This window comes from Chelmon rostratus, chromosome 6 (assembly GCF_017976325.1).
Source record: "Chelmon rostratus isolate fCheRos1 chromosome 6, fCheRos1.pri, whole genome shotgun sequence".
Taxonomy (NCBI): domain Eukaryota; kingdom Metazoa; phylum Chordata; class Actinopteri; order Chaetodontiformes; family Chaetodontidae; genus Chelmon; species Chelmon rostratus.
Window position 1 is genome coordinate 25,888,156 of NC_055663.1, and position 22,345 is coordinate 25,910,500.

At 42.2% G+C, this 22,345-nt stretch overlaps 1 protein-coding gene across 1 annotated transcript in view; it reads right to left on the reverse strand.

Moving 5' to 3' along the window:
* Positions 1 to 3,409: 3,409 nt before the first annotated feature.
* The window catches only part of cftr (CF transmembrane conductance regulator), a 35,300-nt gene continuing 16,364 nt past the window's right edge, over positions 3,410 to 22,345 (reverse strand). Inside the window, exons 12-27 of the mRNA XM_041938147.1 lie at positions 20,870 to 20,964; positions 19,472 to 19,558; positions 18,204 to 18,993; positions 17,863 to 17,991; positions 17,736 to 17,773; positions 16,555 to 16,841; positions 16,247 to 16,326; positions 15,781 to 15,931; positions 12,532 to 12,759; positions 11,135 to 11,235; positions 9,486 to 9,710; positions 8,369 to 8,524; positions 7,617 to 7,706; positions 6,907 to 7,079; positions 6,578 to 6,683; positions 3,410 to 4,095 (exon numbers count right to left, since the gene is read on the reverse strand). Coding sequence (XP_041794081.1) covers positions 3,880 to 4,095; positions 6,578 to 6,683; positions 6,907 to 7,079; positions 7,617 to 7,706; positions 8,369 to 8,524; positions 9,486 to 9,710; positions 11,135 to 11,235; positions 12,532 to 12,759; positions 15,781 to 15,931; positions 16,247 to 16,326; positions 16,555 to 16,841; positions 17,736 to 17,773; positions 17,863 to 17,991; positions 18,204 to 18,993; positions 19,472 to 19,558; positions 20,870 to 20,964 — 2,952 coding nt within the window. The 3' untranslated portion in view covers positions 3,410 to 3,879. The remainder of the gene's footprint in view (positions 4,096 to 6,577; positions 6,684 to 6,906; positions 7,080 to 7,616; positions 7,707 to 8,368; positions 8,525 to 9,485; positions 9,711 to 11,134; positions 11,236 to 12,531; positions 12,760 to 15,780; positions 15,932 to 16,246; positions 16,327 to 16,554; positions 16,842 to 17,735; positions 17,774 to 17,862; positions 17,992 to 18,203; positions 18,994 to 19,471; positions 19,559 to 20,869; positions 20,965 to 22,345) is intronic.

Here is a 22,345-nt window from a genome sequence, read left to right on the forward strand (position 1 = left end):
AATCCCCATTGGGCTTTTTCTGTTTTTATTGTTGATTTTACATTTTTAATAAAACGCAGGACCATACAGAGCCCCCAAAGTCCCAGAAGAGGAGTTTCTTTTAGCATCTGTAGTATCAGCTAAGGTAAAAATCTGTTCATATATTCAGATACATCAAGTTCTTTGTTAAATTAGGTTATAAATATCCCACATTTCCCAGAATCATCGACCTGCAGAGCAGGGATATGAAGTCTTTGCATACAGCTTTGAATTTGAAGTGATCTCCAGGTGGAAGGAACGACGGTGGTGACGTGTAAAAGGAAACGTGACGATCGAGCTCATTTCACAAAACATCTCAACATAAAGCAGGTTTAAGAATGTAGCGCGTTCACGCTGGAAAAGTTACTGAATTAAGTGTTTTGTTGGTGAAATACTGCATTTGATGCAGACCGCAGGCCGCTCTGCTGCAGAATAACAATCCCGACAGTTTCCACGGTGCATAAACATGAACACAGTGTATTTTCAGTTTGCATTGAAAACCCAAAGACACAATTTACAACACGACAAACACACTTTCATCACCACAGCAGGTAAAAACACCTGGCGACCACAGTGACTTTCCTGCTACATACCTGAGCCTACGTACCTGCACAGCGACACCCGTAGCACAGGCAGTGAATGACAATTAAAATCTGGTTCCGGCTCCTAAATGTTAAATGTTAATGACAGGACAGACAACAAACACCAAAAGCCAAAATCTGATTATACACCAAGTTACAGCCAAGTCCAGTACAGGCAAACAAACCCACGCTCCACATAGCAAACAGAGTTTTGGCACTAGTCCTTCAATGTTGGTTTTAGTCTGTAATCTCACAGAACACATGAGCCCCATTTCATCACAACTAGAATCTAGAATCCAAGATTACCAGCAACCAAACTCCTTTTCTGGTTCAGTTTTTGCCTCTCTTGGATGAAGCGGAGGTCCTCCCGAATTCATCTCTTCTAGAAAAGATGTGAGAGGTCGTGTACCCGCCTCCATCGTCTTCTCAAGCAGCATGTTTAAGACAAACAAAAATATAATAAATATAAAAAAATAATGAATTTTACCAAAAAATGACACAACACTGAAATTCTCAAAATCTTTAGTTTTACTGGAAATAGTTGATTGAACAAATACATTTATACATTTTTGGACATTGTTCTGTGTCCCTTTCCTATGAGTAAGAAACAGCTTTGTTCTTAATTTACTCTGTAAAAAATAATCTGTCACAGTTAACACATCAAGGTATGTCTCCGTAGTACCGTCATTTTCTGCATCGCTGCTTTACAAAACTATTATTCAGTATGAAAGGAGCAACACACCCAAAGGAAATAAAGTGATGTTAGAAGAGTCAAAACGGTTTCCAGTTTACGAGGGAAGTTCACACGTGATGGAAAAAGAAGAAATGCTAAATGTTTGTACAGCAACGCTCTGCAAAAATAGACTTTATTTCACCTAGAAAACGTTTGTTTTTTGATGAATTACTGGCTTCCAGGATTCATCAAGTAACAGAGGTTGAAAAATTAAAGTAAAAAGCATAATTTGTTATCGAAGATCACAATTTCACAACTACACTTGATTTTATGGAGGAACTGAAAAAACTGCACAGCATTTAATCACTGAATCATTTGCCGGTTTCCTCGCTGTGAGAGCTGACGAGTACCTCGGGGTGTCTCTAAAGTGCATTCAGATAGGAAAGTAAGGGAATCTGAGTCATCGCTCGTTAGCAGAGTCGGCTAACAGCGCCACGTTTCCTGTTGGTGTGTGTGTTTGTGTGTTGACTGCAGGGTCAGACTCGCTTCAATGCGTTCCACATGAAGCCGCTGCAGAAGTCTGACTGTTAGCTGCAGAACTGCTGCAGGTCGCTTTGTTTTTGTTGTGTATTTGCAGGCGCTTCATCATCATCTGACGGTCGACTCATCGGCAGCAGTTATTTACACTTACTTCATGCTTCTAAGTCGTGTGCTGACGTTAAATTCCGGGTTTCCAGGCCTGCCTTGATTAAATGATTGCAGAAATAATGAAGCTGTTTTCTTCATATGGAACGTTTTGTGAGATTTCATCGTTCCTGACGCTGTCTGGGGTCGTGAAAAGCAGACGTTTGCTGAGATTTCACATCTGATGCGAGACGTCAGCGGTAAGTAAGCTCGACTGAAGCATCCATCCGTCTAATGTATGATGATTCTGACGCACGCTGCAGCGTCGCAGGCTGTCGTCACAAAAAACAGCTTTACATGTTTTTTATGTATTGACAGGACACCGGCGGTGAACCTGTGTGCCTCCATCGATCATTATGGATATAGTTCGTAAATTAACATGTAGACGGCAGGATTTTTGTGTGATCTGGCCTCAAATGCTCCCACTTTTAGTGTGGACAAAGGCTTAAATGGAGAATAAAAGATGTATTTTCCAATGTAGTCAGGTTAGCTGAGACAGGATCATCTGCATCGTTCATCGTGCGAGCTGCCTGAAGCTGCTCGGATTGGGTGCATATGATAAGTTAAGTTGTGCTCTCTGAGCTCTTACTGTTTGCTCTGTTAGTTTTTAGCTGCACAGCAGAGAAAAGCTCCAGTCTGATCACAGCTTCATGTGAGAAACTTCTACAGTGGCTGCTGTTCTGTGTTCAGTCTGAGTTAAAACTAAAGAGGCTGCAGTGAAAACGAGTCAGAACATGTTGTTCAAAGTCATCCCGCAGTTCAAACCAATTCAAATGTTTTTTTTAAACAATTCTGAAAAGAACTACGACGTGAATTACGCTTTTTCAAAGCAAATACGATGTTTTGGCCTCAGAGGAGAAACTTGAGAATTATTTGAAGTGAAGGAGCCTCACACAGTTTGTCGAGCCCCTAAAAACACCTTCGAAGGCATTTTAAATGTCCAGTTCGTCAGACTGAACCATGGATTTTTGGACATGTTATTATGATGCTTAATGTGCATTTCAGAGGCACATTACTAAGATCCTGCCATTCAGAGCTCCCTGCAACACACACACACACACAGGCAGGTTTTCTCTAATTTAGTGACAGATTTACAACAAAAGTTTCACCTGCAGATTTCTGCACTTTTGCATTTGTCACACAGCTGAAGTTTTAAAATTCCAATTCACCTTCATACAACCAGATTCAAGAAAGTTGTGACGCTGTGAGAAACGTAATGAAAACAAAACAAACTGAGTTTCCTGACAGCAGTTTCCTGAAGTGTTCCTGAGTCCAGGTATTAATCTCTTTATCCAATCATGTGCTCAAAAAGTGTTGAACCTCGCTCCATCCTCACTGTGAACCACTGAGCCTTCAATCATGATGCTATCACCTGTTACCAATCCACCTGTTTACCTGTGGAATGATCCAAACAGGTGTTTTTGGAGCGTTCCACATCTTTCCCAGTCTTTATTTGCTCCTGTCCCAACTTGTTTGAAACATGTTGCTGCATCAGATTCAGAATCAGCAGATATTTACAAAAATCAATGAAGCTGCTGCAGTTAAACATGTTTCTGTTTTACACAACGTCCCAACTTTTTCAGAATCATGGTTCTACAGTCTTGTCTAATCTTGCAGATATGTTGCAAAGTGTTTGCACACGTTACATCCTCTATCGCTTGCATGTTAGTGTAATTTTCTGTCAGTAAATGAGCTTTATCCCTCATTACGTGACAGTAATATAGACGTCAGCGGCTGTGTGTGTGTGTAGTATAAACAAGTCAGTTTTGTTAAAATTTAGACTTTAATCAATTATGATTCAGTGTTGTATTCACCTTTCAGACCCTAAATCATAAATATCAGAACACTGTATCACGTCCTTGTTGTTGTCCAGAGTTACTGGAGTGAGTGTGTGAGTGTGTGTGTGTTTGAGAGCCTGGCCGGTTAGAGGCGAGTGTCGTGGACTTCGTCCTCAGCTTCCTCTGGCAGAGACGAGATTTTGGCGGTCTGCGGTGGCGCCCTCTTGCTGGAGTTGAGGCGGTGAAGCGTCGGGAAGAGGCGGAGCCGGTCGGCGGGGCTCATGGCCTGTTTCAGGTGACTCGTCTCATTCAGCAGCTTCTGGATGGAGTCGTAGCTCTTCATGGAGCTGCCCTCGATCATCTGGACGGACGCGAGGGAGGAGAAGACGGTTACTGTTTATGTGAACTTCTAATGTTTTTACATCCATCTGTCCAGAATCATATGAAGTGAAGACTGAAGGAATTTAATAAAACATATTAAGTGTTATTTTTTGGCAAAATGGAAGTTCTCACTATATTGACATGCATGATTCCAGTGAATAATGTCCACTGAGGAACCTGCTGTCTTCAGTTAGAGACTGTTTGTCCAGAGGAGTCCAGAGGACTGATAGAGAGCTTCATCACATGGTGCAACAACAATCACCTGAAGATCAACATCAGCACAACCAATCAGGATGGACTGCAATGCTTCAAATATGGACGCTGCTGCAGAGAAGCTACAAACTGGAAAAACTTCACACACACGTTCAACCTGCAGCTCAGAAGATCTTCACAATCAGCTCAGTTTTAAGGTGGACGCCCAAGATTAGAGACACCAGTTCAGGATCTGACCACATGTGAAATATGGTCACAATCTGCCTTCTGGTCCTGAGTTATGCTGCTGAATAATGACCAGAAAGAGTTTCTGCACAACATTATGATGTTACAGTGAAGCTGACCTTTGACCTTCTGGATATAAAATGTCATCACTTCATTTTACCCTGAGATATTTGCCTGGAATAATTATGATTAGTGTGTGAATTCTTGGGTTATGGCTGAAAATGTGACAACCAAACTCTAATCAGTTCATCCAAGCGAACGTTTAGAATTTGAAGAAATTCCCGCGAGGTGTTCCTAAGATGTCACGTTCATGAAAATGGGACAGACGACCTTCAGCCACGGCTGTCGCTCAGGCATAAAAAAGCTGGTTAGAGATGGAGACTTATTGTAAAAGAAAATAACTGGCTCAGTTGAACAGTGCAGTTGATGATCACATGTCCTAAAAACTACATGACGTATTTACTAAATCTGAAAATGACTGGAAATGTAGAAATCCAGCTTATGTGAAGACTGAGATGAGACTTTCAGCTTCCATGTTTTGTGTTGAACAAAGCAAACCTTCCCTCAGTACTGAGCTACATCAGGTCCGCTCTACAACCACAGCCAGCAGCAAGCACCCCCCGCTGCTGCTATCAGTAACATGAAACTGCAGAGTTTTCTGTGGACAAACATCTTCGAGCAAAGAAAGACAGTGTCAGGTTCAGTTCAGGCAATCTGAAGCAAAACCTTCTTTTTAAAGACATTTTTCGCCTTACAGAGTTGTCAGTTGTCAACTATCGACCCACCAGGAAGAACCCGAAGCACCAAAATGTCTCATGGCTGCAAGTATTGATCACAAACTTTCTCACCTCTGAAAATTCACTCATTTCCTTTTTGTTCTGGTTTATCTACCCATACATGCCAATAAATATCTATATCAGGGGTCACCAACCTTTTTGAAACTAAGAGCTACTTCAAGGGCACTGAGTAATGCAAAGGGCTTTGATAATACACTTCTGAAATAACAAAGTTACACAGTGTACCTTTCATTTTATATTATTATTAATGATATTCTATGTGAAGACACTGATCGCATATGATCCATCACAATAGTTATTCAGAATGATTAAACAAGGTAGGAAACAGATACATTTCAATATGCAATATCCAATTGTTTCATTTTCAAATGATCACTTCCACAACATTTTGCAGGAAATCTTTTTCAATTTTTACTAGCCACTAACAGTTTTTATCAAATCATAAACTCCGAACCATGTTTGTAATTATTATTATCAATTATGTAAGATTTAACAAAATCCGGCTGCCTGGTGGGTAGTTAGCATGGTAGCTTTTGTGACATGTACTGAAGTGTCTCTTCACGTTGTGCTGCTCAGCCGTCGCCACAGTCGCACCGCAAATGAGACACACACAGTTTTCTTTCACGTTAGTAAAAAAGAACTCTTCCTCCCATTCACTGTGAAAATGATCAGTTTCCTTCCTTTTTTCTGCCATGTTTTCGTGGGTAGAAAACGCGTTCGTCTCCTCATCTTTGCAGCGCTCACGAGCTCATCTCAGCAAAGCTGGTTCGTCATGCGCACTAGACTGACCTCCCACCCAGACTACGTCAGAGTTCGTATATTAAACTTTTTTTATGATATACATTTTTTTTACGTTTTTATGTATTCGTTTTTAAATTTACATCACTGTAAATGTCATTCAAAAAGAATAGCAACACAATTAAATAAAATTTTAGACAGAGCTAATTCGTGATTAGTGCTATTTTTAGAACTGGCTTACGGGCGACTGATGTGGATGCTGCGGGCGACCTGGCGCCCGCAGGCACCCCTGATCTATATATCTATATATATATCCAAAAGGAAAAATAGCTCTCAGTTTTCGGGTCACTTCCCTCATGTTACCTCAAAACCCCATGCAAACAAACACTCCAACACCAGCATAAGGGATTCGTAGGCTTCTACAAACACCTGAGCTTTAAAATATCAGCAGAAATGATCTGTAGAATCCAAATTTAACCTAAAGCTTACCAGGAATGATTGACACTCCAGCAGCGGCTCCACTCTGTGTTCTGATAGGATGACGGTGCAGCCAGAGAACGCCTGCTTCAGGGTCTTCCTCAGGACCTGCAATGTTCTGCATGACATGAAAGCGCAGGCAGCATTGGCCTCAGGTTAAACTACACTGCTCATTATAGGCTTCATTTACCATCTGCACACACACACACACACACACACACAAGCACTCAAGATTGTCACCATATGCAGGGACAGGAACACCACACACGTTGAATTTGGGTGACTTTAGCTACACACACACACACACACATAGATGCGAGTGTGTTGCCGTTAATACTGACATGGGGTCGAGGTAGGCGGAGGGCTCGTCCAGCAGCAGGATGCGGGCCTTGCTGAGGATGGAGCGGGCGAGACACAGCAGCTGCTTGTGTCCGTTGCTCAACACGTTGCCTCCGTCCTCCAGCTGAAAGTCCAGCTTGTCTGGAAACTGCTCGATCACCGACTTCAGGCCCACCTGAGGACACGCCACAGATTTGACCCCACTGACCATCATGCATTTGTGTTTTAATCTCAGAAGTCAGGTCGAGACTGTGACATTAATCCTGAACGGTTTCTCTTTGACCGACGCTGCTGCTTGATTTAAACGAGTCGATTCTGACACGTCACAACATTTTTGTGTGTTTTTAGATACACATTTAAAGACGTGTTGACCAAACACCTTAATTTAAATACACTTAAATACTGAAGTGATATCTATATATTTATATTTGATACTTATTTCCAATATGATACCTGATTTTTTTATGTACAGACACAAAACTATGCTTTTTTCAATACTTTATTAACAAAATCACCCAAAAAAATTTATGTGATGGCAATGAAAACAGATTATATACAATATTTTTCATCCTTTTCATGTATATTCTAGTGATGTGTGAAGAAAATCCATCTGGAAAATCCTGCAACTCACAAAAAAATCTTAACTTCGTTACCTCTAATTGATTGATTAATCGTCAAAGCGTGTGGTAGAACAGAGGAAACAGAGGCTCACCTCTTCAGCTACCCTCCACAGCTCCTCGTCACTGTAACGCTCGTGTGGGTCCAGGTTCATCCGGAAAGTGCCGGTCAGAATAAAGACTTTCTGTTCAAAACATGAAAATCAGAGTCGAGCTGCTGGATTAGAGAAGTTGCTTTGATCGTAATTAAATCAGATCAGTTACAGCGGCTGTTAATGATGTGCTTTCAGGCTATGAGCTGTTTGTGTTAATGTTTTCTATTCGAAATAACAATAAAAACTATATTAATAACTAATCTCTAGGTTTTAAAATAGAAACTGTATTTATTTCTATGTTTAATTTAGTGTATGAAGTGATTCATGTTAGGAAACAAATCAATTTAAAAACAAATGAAACAGCATAAACATACATTTCTTTTCTGGCTTTTCTCACCAATCCTGATATTGTGTTGAAATAAAAATGACCTATTTTATCTCACTTTGACAAAACAGAACAATTTGCAAAAAGGAACATTTGGTGGTGTCGCTAAACAACCAGCTCAACCTCACTCTTCATATGAGATAACTGTGACTCTCTAAAGGTGAATTCTGACATTTTAACTTTTAAAAAGGGCCTTTTTCACCTTCCTGGCTGCACTTTCATATCATCCTGCTACTGATATCAGACTTCAGTGAAATATGGATGGAATATGTCTCTCATTCACCTTCACACACCCAGTTTTTCTCAACCCTATTTGAATTTGAACCAGCAGTCTTGCTGAAAAGCGCCTCAGCAGTCGTAGACGTACCTGCGGCACCACTCCGAAGGCCTTCCTCCATGTGTGCAGGGAGACGGAGCTCCACGAGACGCCGTCGATGGAGATTTCTCCGTCAGTGGAGGCGAGACGGAGCAGAGCGGAGAGGAGGGTGCTCTTTCCTGAGCCTGTCCGACCCAGCAGACCCATCTGCACACACACACAAACACACACACACACATTTGAATCTGCGACATGTATTAATCCATTTCCAGCTTTTCTGTTAATTAAAAAGCTTAATTTACTCATTCACTATTTTCTAGAAATCCTTTATCAGGTGTCCTTCTGTGCATGCATCTATCTAAGTATGCATTCTTAGAGAATACTGTATATACTGCATGTACATATACTGCACATGTAGCATAAAGTAAAGTATAGTCGTGACATTGTGGTTTGAACTGCTGCTTTGAGGCGTTCGGGAGTCTAAAAGCTCTCTGTCCTTTCTTCAGCATCCTAGCGGCAACAATTAATCCATTTATCAGGAGGCTATAGAGAAGCTAATGGGACGAGGCTAAAGTGCTGACACTTACTGAGCTCTGCTGTCCTCCAGGATTCATTATGAGGAGCTCACTCTGACTGTAATTACTGCCAGGAGCAGAGAGACGGGGAGAGCGGTCACATATTACATGTTTTCTCTCTGTCAACTGAAAGCTATTGGCCACTGCTGGCTGCCCTAATTAAAGAGTATAAGACACTTGAAATCCAGATGGACGGGAGATATCACAGATCTGAGTGCATGTGAGTTTGAAATCATAATAAAAAAACAACGCTGACATTATCACCTCATACAGTAAGTTTACATTCGCTCATTAGCAAAGAGTTGCCTCTTTACACATCCAACGTTGGAACGACAAAAGAACGACACTGTGTTAGTACAAAAATCATGATTACAGCAGCTTTGAACACATAAAACATGGCAGCACTCAGCCTTCCTGTTGGAATGAATGTCACCTTGCTCTAACCTCTCTGTGACCCCTTCACTGCAGCGCCCCTCTTGGGCTTATCCGTGTCCTGATGTTTAAAATCCAATAAAGCAGAGCTAACATGCATCACTCTGCCAAGTCTCATTAAAACCCAGTCACACACCCTTTACCCATCACTCAGGACTTACGCTCTGCCCCCCTTCCACAGAGAAGGAGATGTCGCTGAGGATGGCGCGTCCAGTCTCCGTGTACTTCACCGTGAGGCCCTGGACGTCCATTTGGCCGCGGTTGGGCCAGCAATCTTGGGCGTGTGGGTTGTCGATGATGAGGTCTCCTTTACCTCCGGACTTGCCCGGCAGCGGCTCCTCTGATGGCAGGTCGATGAACTTGAACACCCGATCCACCGAACGCATCTGAGAGGGGGGAGAGAGAGGGTGAGGGGAGCTGTGGGTCTCAGGGAGTCACACAGTGTAAATCCAGTTGACTCCTGTTCTCAAAAAACATTTCTTAGCTGGTCTAACCAGCAGTTTCTCAGTCACAAGATGACTTTTCTGTAACCAGAGTAGCACTGCCCCTGGTGGTCAACAGTGGAATTAATCATGTTTTACTGTTAACTCAGTGCCTTGTTAGCATCTGTCTGTATGTTCTCAGTTCATGGTGTGTATGTATACCATAATATGAAGTATAACAGAGAATTTTTCCCTCTTCTTAAGCTAAATAAACCTTTTAAAACCAGTTGGGATTTTCTGAAATACACATGCATCATGAAGCTTTATACCTCAACAGCAGCTTCTCTTACCGTCACTGAACTTGTTGTTCAGAGGGAGTCACTGTAAGGAGCTTTTTTCTTACATTAGAAGATCAGTCACTGTGAAGAAACACTGAAAACTCCCCCAAACACACACACCACCACCACCACCACCACCACCATTGTGCGAGTGTGCACAGAACAAAACGTCCTGCACTGTGATAAGCTCAGTCTGCTCCGCTAACCAAAATGGGAGAGAAAGCAACCAGTGGAGGGGCGCAAACTGGTTCAAAAGAGCCTCACACAGTCTGCAGAAAACAGCAGCCACTGCTGAGGTTCCTGTAGTTCACCCTGGTCTTCCTTCGCGCCCTCTAAAAACACCCTCTGAACCGTAGTCAGAGTGCTAAAGCAGTATCAACTGCTGCTAAACAGCACAAGAGGAAGAAAGAAGACGGCACCCTCGTCATCAGTGGTTTCAGATTTGCTGCTGACTGCCCTTCTGAGGATGTGTACAAACCACAGTGAAGCTCAAAGAATAGCTATTTGACAGACGCTTTTGTCCAAAATGACATTTTTCTTAACATGAGGTGTAATTTGGTGACTCTGTCATGTGGACAAGAGGAATCAGGAACCAAACCACCAATCATGCAATTACTGACAGATGGCAAAAAGTCTGATTGCATCTGGATAAATTCAGAATGCATTTGGTAGATGCTTTTGTCTAAAGAGACTTTAATAAGTGATGGGCCAGAGTGCAGGTTTTGTCTGAGTTCGGAGGGAGGAAGGCGAGCACCAGAGCTCTGAACTGCACGCGAACTTCGACAGGGAGTCGGTTTAATGAACGAGGAATTGGGGTGATGTGGAAAGGTTGAACACCAGACAGGCACGAACGTTCTGGACCGGCTGCAGGGATCTGGTTGCTGACACAGGTGTTAAAAAAACGAACCCATACATGCTCAGCAAAAACCTGCTGTAATGCGTGTGTTTGTAACGCTTGACACACTCCTGACTGGCCACTGGTTGTCTGGTATGTTAATGCAAGTCAGGTGTTGCTATGATGACAGATTTTCGTGTGTGTGAACCACATACCAGTCCGTCTACAGTGATGCTGGTGATGACAGCCCATTGGAAAGTCCCCAGGATGAGCATAGCCAGGGCAACAATGATGCCAACCTCCCCTGGTTTGTCCTCTGTAGAGCGCACACACACGCGCACACACACGCACACGCACATCAATATTGTCAATCAAAGCTGCTCTCTGATGTCAGAGCAGCACTCAGGTATTGCAGCTCTGCTACTGGCTCTATTGGAAACTAATGAGCTGTGAAATGACCCTTTAATGCGCCCTCAACATAATGACAGGGTATGACGCAACAACACGTTTGTTTGTGTGTGTTTCATTAAATGAATGGGAAACACACGTACACACAGGCACACGCTTCCTTTTGCACATGACATTTTATCCGGTGGCATTCCGACAGTTTTGATAAGACGAGCCGTCTGTTATGATCCTGATGTCTGACTTTACACACTGTGACACACAGATAAGGCCGAGGCTTCTTCACATGATCGGCCCAGTGGAAAATAATAAGGTGTTTACTAACTAACTGGAATTTCAACATGTTCCCTTCTGGGATCTATGTGTGTAAACTACTGCTGCTGCTCTCATTCCCTTAAAGGCTCCACTCACAAAACAACAGCGTCATGCAATTTTCTCAGTTTCACCTCATTGGGAGCGTAAATCGCTGCTGTAATATGAAAACCATTCAACTGTGTTATTTTGATTATTTGTGGTAAAGAGTCAGTTTTCCTCCAAATCCTCCAAAACCTACTTTCTTCTTGTGCTCATACAGGTTTCTCGGCATGCAGATACCAACCTCTGAAGCTGTCCCCAGAGCCTTCCCACAATATGTAAATGAATGAAGAGGTCTGCTTTGTTCAAAGCACTGAGACAAACTTACATATGTTTCATTGCTTTGAGCACCACAAGCGAAATTCTTTGGCCTCCGCTGTATTTGCTTGGTGGCAGATTCAGAGGCAAATACCTCAATTTACCTCAATGACCTGAGGAAAGCTTGCATTATTTTTTTTTGTTTTGAGAGCTCTGCAGCAGGTGACTAAAACCACCTGGAACATAATTGGCACACATCTACTGAGCATGAGTGATATCAGTGACTAAACTAAAAGACAAACCCACCCCAACCAAATCCTGTTCACCCTGACGCCGGCTGACAAGCAATACAGAAGTATCCTCTGCTGTACCACCAGACAACCACCACACTCCTCCATAATAACTGCTTTTTGATCCATGACTAGCATAAAGGGACTGCAGCTTGCATTTCGCTGTATAACCCTGCGTTGTAGAATGATTAATAAATGAACCTGCATCAATCCAAAAACGATGCTGTGCTCAAGGCATTAAACAAGTCCGCTCATCACCAGAGCATCCTGAAATTTATACATGCAACCAGTCATCCGTCACTCACGGTTGGTTCCCACAGCGATGAAGGCGGCGGCGGAGAAGAAGAGGACGAAGATCATGTCGCAGCGAAACAGGAACCATCGCAGTGTGGCCAGGTAGTGGAACCAGGTGGCTGTGTGAGTGTTCAGCGCCTTGTGGAAGAGCGTCTCGAAGTAGGTCTGACGCCCAAACGCCCGAATTGTCCACAAACCCTTGAGTGAGATGATGAGGTGGGAGAAGATGGGGCTGCGAGCTGCAGGAGAGGAGATATAATAGTAATGTTAATGTGACAGCACAGATGTTGGCTGTAGCTTGTATATTAAACAGTCTTCTCTCTCTTTCCATAGTAAACTGCTTAGCTGCACTTCAACTTTCTTTTAGTATTGTAAATAAAACAATGCAGCTGCATGCTGAGGGACTAATAGACATAATTTCCACTATTTTGCTGCTTGTGACACCAGAGGCAGCGACACCAGGATGGGGCTGGAGGAAATCCCAGCTCGGCTCATCTCTCCAACCCCGACGTGCTCTGAGCGGCTCCGGAAACACCCCGCCGTCATCACCGACACACACATGCAGTGAAAGAGTCGAGAGCACAGGTCGGGAAGTCCAAAAAACAAAGAGCGGCCTCTTCGTCAGCAGTCCGGTGATCTGTTTTCTCTTTCCCTGGCTGTACAGAGCTGCACTGACCTGCAGGCTAACACACTACAATGTTTAGATAAACGTGTTCGGCTCTGATGTATGTAATTTGTTTTTTAGTATCTCTTTAAATTATGTAGTTTTTGTAGTATGTACTCGAAAAAAGAAAAATAATTCTCAGTTTCACTTTTATGCAAAGAGACTGACAATAGTAGCTAACCTTTTTCTTTTTGCACTACCACATTCTCTTAATGTGTCATTGTTTAGATTGTACAGTTTTTATTTATTTATTTTTAAAATATATGTTTTATGTCTTGTCACAGAGGTTGAGAGTAACGTAATTTCAATTCTGTTTGTCTTGTACATTCCGCAGAATTGACAATAAAGCTGACTTTGAATAAGTATATTCAACCTCCACTGGAACAATATAAATATATATATATATATAATATAATATATATATATAATATATATATATAATATAAAAACACAACATCAACTTGTGCAATATTACATCTTTCACTGTTCATTATTTTCCTATTGTATAAAAGCACAAAACACTGTATTTATTATCCATATCTGACATGTGAATGCTTTTTAAGACTTTTTAAATAACACATAGAATGCAATGAAACCCGTGTTTCACGATCAGAGCAGCCAAAGTATAACCTTGGTTACAAAAAAGTTGAGATGTAAAACACAAACAAAACAGAATGTGATAATTTGCTAATTCTTTTTGACATATACTCGACTGAAAACAGTGCAAAGACAATATATTTAATATTTTGCATCATCAACTTCAATGATTTTTGTTTGCTTATTCTGAATTGCTGATTGAGGCTTTATGAGTGAGCAGCCAGATCATGTTGATGTTCTACCGGGCAATCCGAGAGAGCATCATTAGCTACCAAATTACAGCATGATTTGGCAACCTGACAGTGCGGCTGACAAGCAGGCTTGCCAGCATGCACAAAACAGTGATGAACGTAGCAGGATTGAAAGAATATGAGCCCACGCAGAGCCATTATGGGAAGGCAGCCATGAAACACGCAGCAAAAATCATTGCGGACTGTCAACACCCCTTCTTCTCTGAACACGACCCTCTGCCATCAGGAAGAGAGTCTGTGTGCCAAAGTGCAAATCAAACCGCCTGAAATTGTCACCTCTTTCAGCCTCCATCAAGCTGCTGAACTCCAATGCTAAATTTCAGTGCAATGAAAACACAAGCATTTTAGCACTAGCTTCTTCTGTCAAATTTACAGTCAACTGTCTCTCTTACGCTTTAAGAGGTATTTATGTGCAGCAACTGTCTCGCATTTTCATGTTTTGATGTGATAATGTGACAATGTTTTGAGCTTTTTGGACTTTCTAGTGGAGTGTTGCTGACTGAAGCAGCCTCCTGCAGCGTGACCCGCTGCTGCAACAATCCCAGCTTTGGTTTATGAGCGAGTAACGTCTCCCGGTTTGAACTGTAGGAAAACTGGTCCAAGCAGCTTCCTTGCCACCTCATTATTGGCAAAGCAATGTCAGCAGACAGACCATTTCTGCAACACACCACTTATTACTCCCGCTTGAGGTGTTACAGTAGTTTAAGAGATTGTCCTGCAGATGCTCCCGTACAAACCCAGCGATGGCACAAAGGGGCTCAAGTGAGGAAAAACATGTCAATATGTAAAAGCTTTTAGAAATGTCCTATTCTTTTCAGATGGATACCAAACTTTTTGCTAATTGGTGGATAGCTGTTCTGTTATTCACCATGCCTTATGTCCTTTAACTGTTCCCGCCCCGCTGCGGCAGCCCATCCATCCTCTCCATCAACCCTTCCTCTGTCATGTTTTTGTTCTTCAGCCTGACCTTTGGCCCCTTGGCCCTGGGCCATCCACCAGCTCTGCCTGCTGACGGGCAGTTACAATGACTGTGGCGTCTGCGCCCAAATCTCGCTTCCTCTGTTCGCCCTTTTGGTTTCATGTTCTCACTTTTACTCCTGAATATTTGAACTCTTGCCGGTCCCCTCTCTGCCTGCTGTCCTCCTTCTAAACTCACACTCTTGTATTGTCATATAAAAGAGAAATAAAAATGTAGAACTTAATCTAACTTCAGAAGTAAATTCTCTTTGAGCTGAAGACCAACACCCTTTAGGCTGGTAGGAGTTCAGCCTGTTACTCAAGAATACTTCAGCAAGATGGCCTCAAAAACATCAGCAAGTCCCATTTAGCAAATGTACTGTTACATTTTACCCACAATGCAATAGATTCTGATGCACAGTAGCCTAATGCCCAGTAGTAACCTTTCATACATACATATTATAAAGTATATCAAGGTCTAACTTTAAAATACATCTGAAATACATCTAAATGCATTCAGAATGCATTTTTAAGTAACAGATGTAAATTTCCTGATCCATATTTGAAATTTAAGAAGACATTTTCTACTTTCAATGAAATGTATCCATCACGCAACAGCTCGTTTTTCAATTTTGCCATATTTTGTTTGGATTTAGATATTGCAAATGTATATTTTCCCTGTATTCTGAGAGGGTCAGTCTCTTACTCAATGCTCTACTTCCCACACAATGCTATGACGAGAAGCATTAGTATAGAATGTCTTCGCTTGTCATTTCTCCCCCAGTTCTCACCTTCAGCCTCCAGTAGCTTGAGTTGCTGTCCAGTTCGTAAAAAGTACTTTCTGAGGATTACGAAGATGGCAGCCAATGGGATTGCAGCGATGAAGATGTAAGGCCGCATGATGGACACGGTGAAGATGGCACCCGTAACAATCAATGTCAGCTGGTGGGAGGGGAAACATTTAGAGAGATAAGCTGCAGAAACAAGCTAACACTGATACATGTCTGAAGGGTGTAGAGTATAAAACATTAGCCACATGAGCTATAGTTGGTTACTGAGGGAAGTACAAACATTTAGCAGTGCTCTCATTGTGTCTTCTCTCGCTATGAATGTAATACAAAGATAAAATTTGAATGTGAAGCATGCTAACCTTATAGTCTTAATGATACTTTGATGTGACATTTGTAGTGGAGGGGAGAATACAGTCAAAATAAATGTAGGAACTTCTGGCAGAGCCTTATTACTATTCTTAAATACCTGTATGAGGTCAAACAGCACCAGAGGCAGCATGTCATCTATGGTGGCCATGTCTTTAGTGAATCTGTTCATAATCCGGCCTGGAAGAAATTAGAAAAAACTCTAGCATTGTACTGGCTCGTTATATTAATCTGGCATTCAATATGGCTTGTGGTTCAACAAGTAGACAAAAACAAAACAGGTGAACACCAGGATACTAAACCACAATATTTCATGGCATTTTTAGCTGTTTTTTTTTTTATTTAATTAAACTAAAAAAAAGATCCTTGAAGATATGAAGAAGAAGAAACGTAAACTGAGAAAATCACCTGTCTTCATAGTGTTGAGTACAGCCATGGGGGCTCGAATTACAGCGCTAAGCATCTGTTCATGCAGTCTTTTGGACACCGTGAGTAACGTGTGCACTAAGGGGAGACCCCTGAAGAATCCCAAGGCCAGCACGCTCTCTGACGTGGCCACGTAGATGTAGATGATGTAGTAGGCGCTGGTCGGTGTGACGATGACTGCAAGGTGGAAGGGGGGTGACGAGGCGTTGGGGTGCTGCTCATCGACGTAGTTGGGTGATGAAGGGTTGGCGCCGTCCCTCCAGATCGTGCTGGTGGAACAGAGCAAAGGATTGAGAATGAAACACAACACACACTGTCGCCCTGCTGGCCCGGAGACTCAAGAATACAGATCATAGTTTGCACCATTAAAGCAACTGAATTTTTAACATAGTTGCCAAGAGGCTGATATGCATGCATAATATGCAAATTAATCTTTGAAGTATGTGAGACTTTATACATGAAAAACTGAAAAATTCTTCAATAAGGAATCTTTGACATTTGAAAGGACTGATTCCTCAGAAATACTACCAATTAGAAATATTAGAATTTACTCTCTTCTTGTCTATTTAAACCTATTTTATCCAAAAAATGTTGGGATGCTGTCTAAAACATAAATAAAACAGAATGTGATAACTTGCTAATGCTTTTTGATACATACTCGAGTGAAAACAGCACAAAGTTAATATGTTTGACCTCATCAGCTCCACTGATTTTGTAAATATCTGATTATTCTGAATCTGATGCAGCAACAATTTTCAAACAAGTTGGGACAGGAGCGACAAAAAACTGGGAAAGACGTGGAACGCTCCAAAAACACCTGTTTGGATCATTCCACAGGTAAACAGGTTGATTGGTAACAGGTGATAGTATGATTGAAAGGCTCAGTGGTTCACAGCGAGGATAGAGCGAGGTTCACCACTTTGTGAACACATGATTGTATAAAGTAGTCAGTAGTTTGCAAATTAAAAAATATTCCCATTAAACATGCATGTTAAAAATTACTTTAGCCATCAAATACTTTTGTTGAATAAAAAAGACTTCATTAACAATAATAATATTCAGCATTTCTGTGGAATATTGGAAATGGCAGTTCAGTACAGACTGAACAACACTGGCACCAATGTCTTCTGCTGTTTCAGTCTCTCATGAAACATGACACTTACTCAGTAATGAGGAAAATGCCGATGACTGAACCAGCAACCTGTTGGTGGAAAGAAAGAAAAGCATTTATTGTTGATTAAATTCACATAATAAAAAAACAAACAAAAAAACATGAAAATTGAGTTTTACCTCAATGACAAAGACAAAGAGGATGAAAATTAGGACGTAGACTAAGCTCTTGTTGGTGGTGACGTAGCGCAGGTAAGTGCTCCATGAGGTAGTTTCAAAGATGTTCTCACGTTCATCTGCGAAGCATTGCTGCGAAGACACAGGAAACTCTTTTACCACACAGATCCACCCAAACTCAAGCACCCTGAATATCCAGCAAAACCTTTATTTAGACTAAATCAGGTACATTTTGTGGACATTCACAAGGTGAGTTTGAAGAAAACAGTTTGAATCTTCTGGAATTCTAAAGATAAAAATGAAATATACTCTAACATGTCTAAGGGGGTCTAACAAAGCTCTACCTCCATGTCTTCTTCATCCACTTCCTCACTAATGTCATAGACACTGTCCTTGGACAGGCGGCGGGCGTAAATGTCCAGCTCAGATGCCAAGTCACACTGCGGTGTGATGGACAGCTTTCTTCTGAAGGAGGACTGTATCTGCTCCCTGCGCTCCTGGCCCTGAGAGTTGGTGATGAATGCCAGGACTGACTGGCGCCGCTGCCCGTTGAGGTGCTGCAACCCATGGTGGTACAAGTTCCCCCTGGGGAGCACCTCCTCCACTTGGTCATCCTCAGGTACGACAGAGAATTTCCTCTCAGAAAGTTCACGAACCCCGTCCTCCATCGCCATGGACTGGGGGGTATTTGCAGTCTGTTGGGAGTTCCCGATGAAGGAGAACTTGCGAGCAGCCGCCAGGGGGCTCAGGATGAGGGACTGTTTGCGTTTTTCTGGGTAGCCATCACCTCCAGGATGGCCTTGGGATCCAGAGACGATTATTGGAGGCGGCGGCTGGCGGAAGGACTGGCGAATAGGCTCTGGGCCTCGGAAGCCGGCGGTTTCATCGACGGAGACCCTGCGGAGGGTTTCTGTGAGGATGGAGCTGCGGCGCTCTGCGTTGATGTTGTCATAAGCTTCCAGGCCGAGGAGGAGGGAGCTGAAGTCAGGCCGCTGCGCCTGCAGCTCCGAGAAGGTGCCGTAGAAGTAGCAGTCCCCGTTGTGCAGAAGGAGGATTTTGTCTGCTCGTTTCAGATGTTCCAACTTGCTGGTGACCACAATACGCGTCTTGGAGCCCATAAGTTTACAGACGCATCTGTGCAGTGATACAGAAAATGGATTTAAAAAAAAAATAATACAAAAATCAATGAGTCAACTTTTACATATTTCTTTTTTGTGAACCAAGCCTGACTGTCAAACAAAGGAGTGTCAAATCTTTAAAGAATAACCAACACCCGAAACTAACCAGCTACTGTACGTTCTTATTACTGTGGCTATGTTCAGGCTTTGACTGCTTAACCAAAATGCTCATTCGACCATGATTTTGATTCTGTCTGCTTCTCCCCTTTGAAAAATTGCCAAAGTCCACATTTCATCAAAGGATAATTCCCTTTTGCTCAACTTAAGAAAAAAAAAAAGCATTTCCTGAGAAGGCAACAGTTTGATGAAGCAGCCATAACTCACCAACCCGAGTGTGTCTGACACAACAAGGGATAACCTTGACCTTGTACTTAAACTTCAGCTCAACCACCCCCACCTCCTCCACATGAAAGACTCTCTGTTGGGATACAAACTTCTCAAAGATCTCTTTCTCTGTCACAATGTCCAGGTGGGTGAAAGGTGCATCCAGCAGGTAGAGGTCTGCATCTTTATACACAGCCCTGGGGGAGGAAACACATAGTGAGTCAGAGGGAAATAAGAAGGGGAAAAAATGTTAGAATATGAAAGAAATAATGAGACGTAGAGAGAAAACATAAACGATAATGTAAGTGAAATAGTGAGATAATAGTGAGATAATACCGGAAAGTAACAGACACAGAAAGAGAAAGAGAAGAAAACTTTCTATATGAAAACAGAGCAAATGAGGAAGTGGGGTCCCTGTGGAGATAAATCAAATCCGGTGAGTGCTTCTAGTTACGGTGAGTGGCGGCAAATTGGTGTCAGGACCCGGCACCAATAAATAATGCATGGGAATACGAGAGTGTCTGACTGCTGTAATCTCAACACAGATTTAATGGAGTCATAAAGCTCCTCTGAGGCCGTAGAAAGCACTCGTCATTACAACGGGAGACCATAAAGCACAAAAGTTAGCGCCGGCAGACAAACAGATAAGAACGATAGGTGACGGCTTTTGGAATCAGCTTTGGCAGGTTATGAGTGTGCACAGAAGAGGCTCGATTCTTTACACTGCTGGGAACCAACACTGACACTTGAAGCATCGCCAATGATGTTTTTATTTGCTTACAAGGAATGATTATGATACTGATAACAGTGATTAGATTATGGCCCTGAAATTGAAGTTACTCATTGTGAATGACAGCGTGCATGCAGGAAAACAAGCTGGTGGGTGTTTTCTTCAGTCAGCTATTTTTTGAGTTGATGTTGGTCCTTTAAAGGTCCAATGTGTAAGATTTAACGGGATCGATTAGCAGAAATGGAATATTCATAAGTATGTTTTCATCACCTGAAAATAACAATTATTGTGTTTTCATTAACTTTGAATGAGTTCTTTATATCTACAGAGGGAGCGGGTCCTCTTTCACAGCGTCAGCCATGTTGCACCGCCATGTTTCTGCAGTAGCCAACAGCGGACACACCAAACAGGTGTTCAGCTGGTTGCAATCTACAACCTCACCTCTAGATGCCACTAAATCTTCGACACTGGTCCTTTAATCTCCTTCCCCTTTCTCACTGAACCATAATATACTGCAGATCCTAGTAAACAAACTGATGATCTCAGTTCAATTCAACTCTTGGTATGTTTATCTCTTCAGAGCTCTCAATAGCTCTTCATCAATTAGGGGCATGACTCAAACCCTGAATCTTGTTCTATTTTTGTCTTCTTGTCCATGGTCACATAAAGGACAGCCACAGACTGTAATTATGAGTAAACAGCGGTGGTGGTCTGCGCTGACAGACGCAAGAGGGTGAAGGAGGCGTGCTGACAGGTGCTCAGGTGTGACGGGAAGTACCTGGCCATGCCGAGGCGAGCCTTTTGGCCGCCGCTGAGGGTCACCCCTCCTTCGATGAGGAGCGTCTTGTCTTTCTCAGGCAGCAAAGCGAAGTCCTACAGAGGAAAAGAAGAGGTCAGCAGGTCAAACACCTACATGCATGATCACATACCGTACGATAGCAAGAGGGACTGTGTCAAACCAACTCCAAGGAATATCTCATATCCACCTTTTCTGCATCAGCACCGACTTGCTCATGCATCAAAGTAAAACTGATCACTTCTGCTTCTCCTCTCAGTTGTTATTCCTTCAGTTATTTTCAGATATGCTTCAAATGTGATGGGGGTGAGGTGCACTACCAGGGCGCTAAATGCTGCAGTTCTGAAACTAGTTTGAAGATATTTAAACTTTATCTACTAATTCTGATAACTCTGGAATGAAAACACAGCACTCGTACTGGGCCACTGGGATAAAGGTTGTTCTTGAAGCATAAGTTCTACACATTGAATATGTTCAGCAGATGAAATGAAGCTGAAACTAAAGATTAAAACACTATATCTGCAATATGCAAGACCACAACAATGAAACAGCTTCACCAGCTTTGTGTCTATTATTGAGCTTGTGATGAGTTTTTAACACACGAATGGTTGAAGCGTGACATGTGTAGTCTTCTGTTCACCTGTTTTGAACTGTCCCCTTTGCACTGCATGAGGGCAACCTGTCCTTGCACAATGTCCTTGTGCAGAGTGTCACAGTTACGTTAACCTTACAAAGACACTTCTCTGCCCATTAAGATGGCTGCAAAGACCCGACATCTCCTATTCAAGGTGTAGTTTGTGAAAATATTTAGTGTATAAATGATTTTTGGGATCTGGTAGCTATGGCTATTTCTAATGTTGTCTGGGCAAGGAAATGCAATAAAATGTTGGCACCATGCGGTCAGCAGAAAACACTGTTTTTACCCTGAAAGTCTCAAAGTGAAAGCACAACAAAAATAAACGTTTTTTCTGTCTGGGTGGTTGCCGTTTCAAGCACTTTAAACCATTTAAAAGACTAATTTATTAACTAATATGCACAAAGATGCATTATTTTACAGTTTAATGGAAGTGCACCATTAAAAGAACTGAATAAAGCTAATGTGGTAAAGTATCAGCAAAGTCTGTTTAAACACATACGTGACTTTAACCTGGTAACAGGAGTAATTCATGTTCATGGGATCACAGATTTATTGTCAAAAGTTCACACACAAAAAGCACAAACCACAGATGGGGTAGGCACATGAAGGATGTCACAAGTAGAGACATAAACTGTGTTCGGTGGTAATCGATAATGAAAATAGACGCCCACACCAATATGAATGAAGTGACAGCACAAGTTTATCATTGTTAAAACTTCCTACCTTTTTAACGGCAGCTTCCGCTGTCCTGACAGGAGCGCATAGGGAATCAAGTTAACATGTTGTTTAACAGCTTGTAAAATAAGGAAGCATCATAAAAA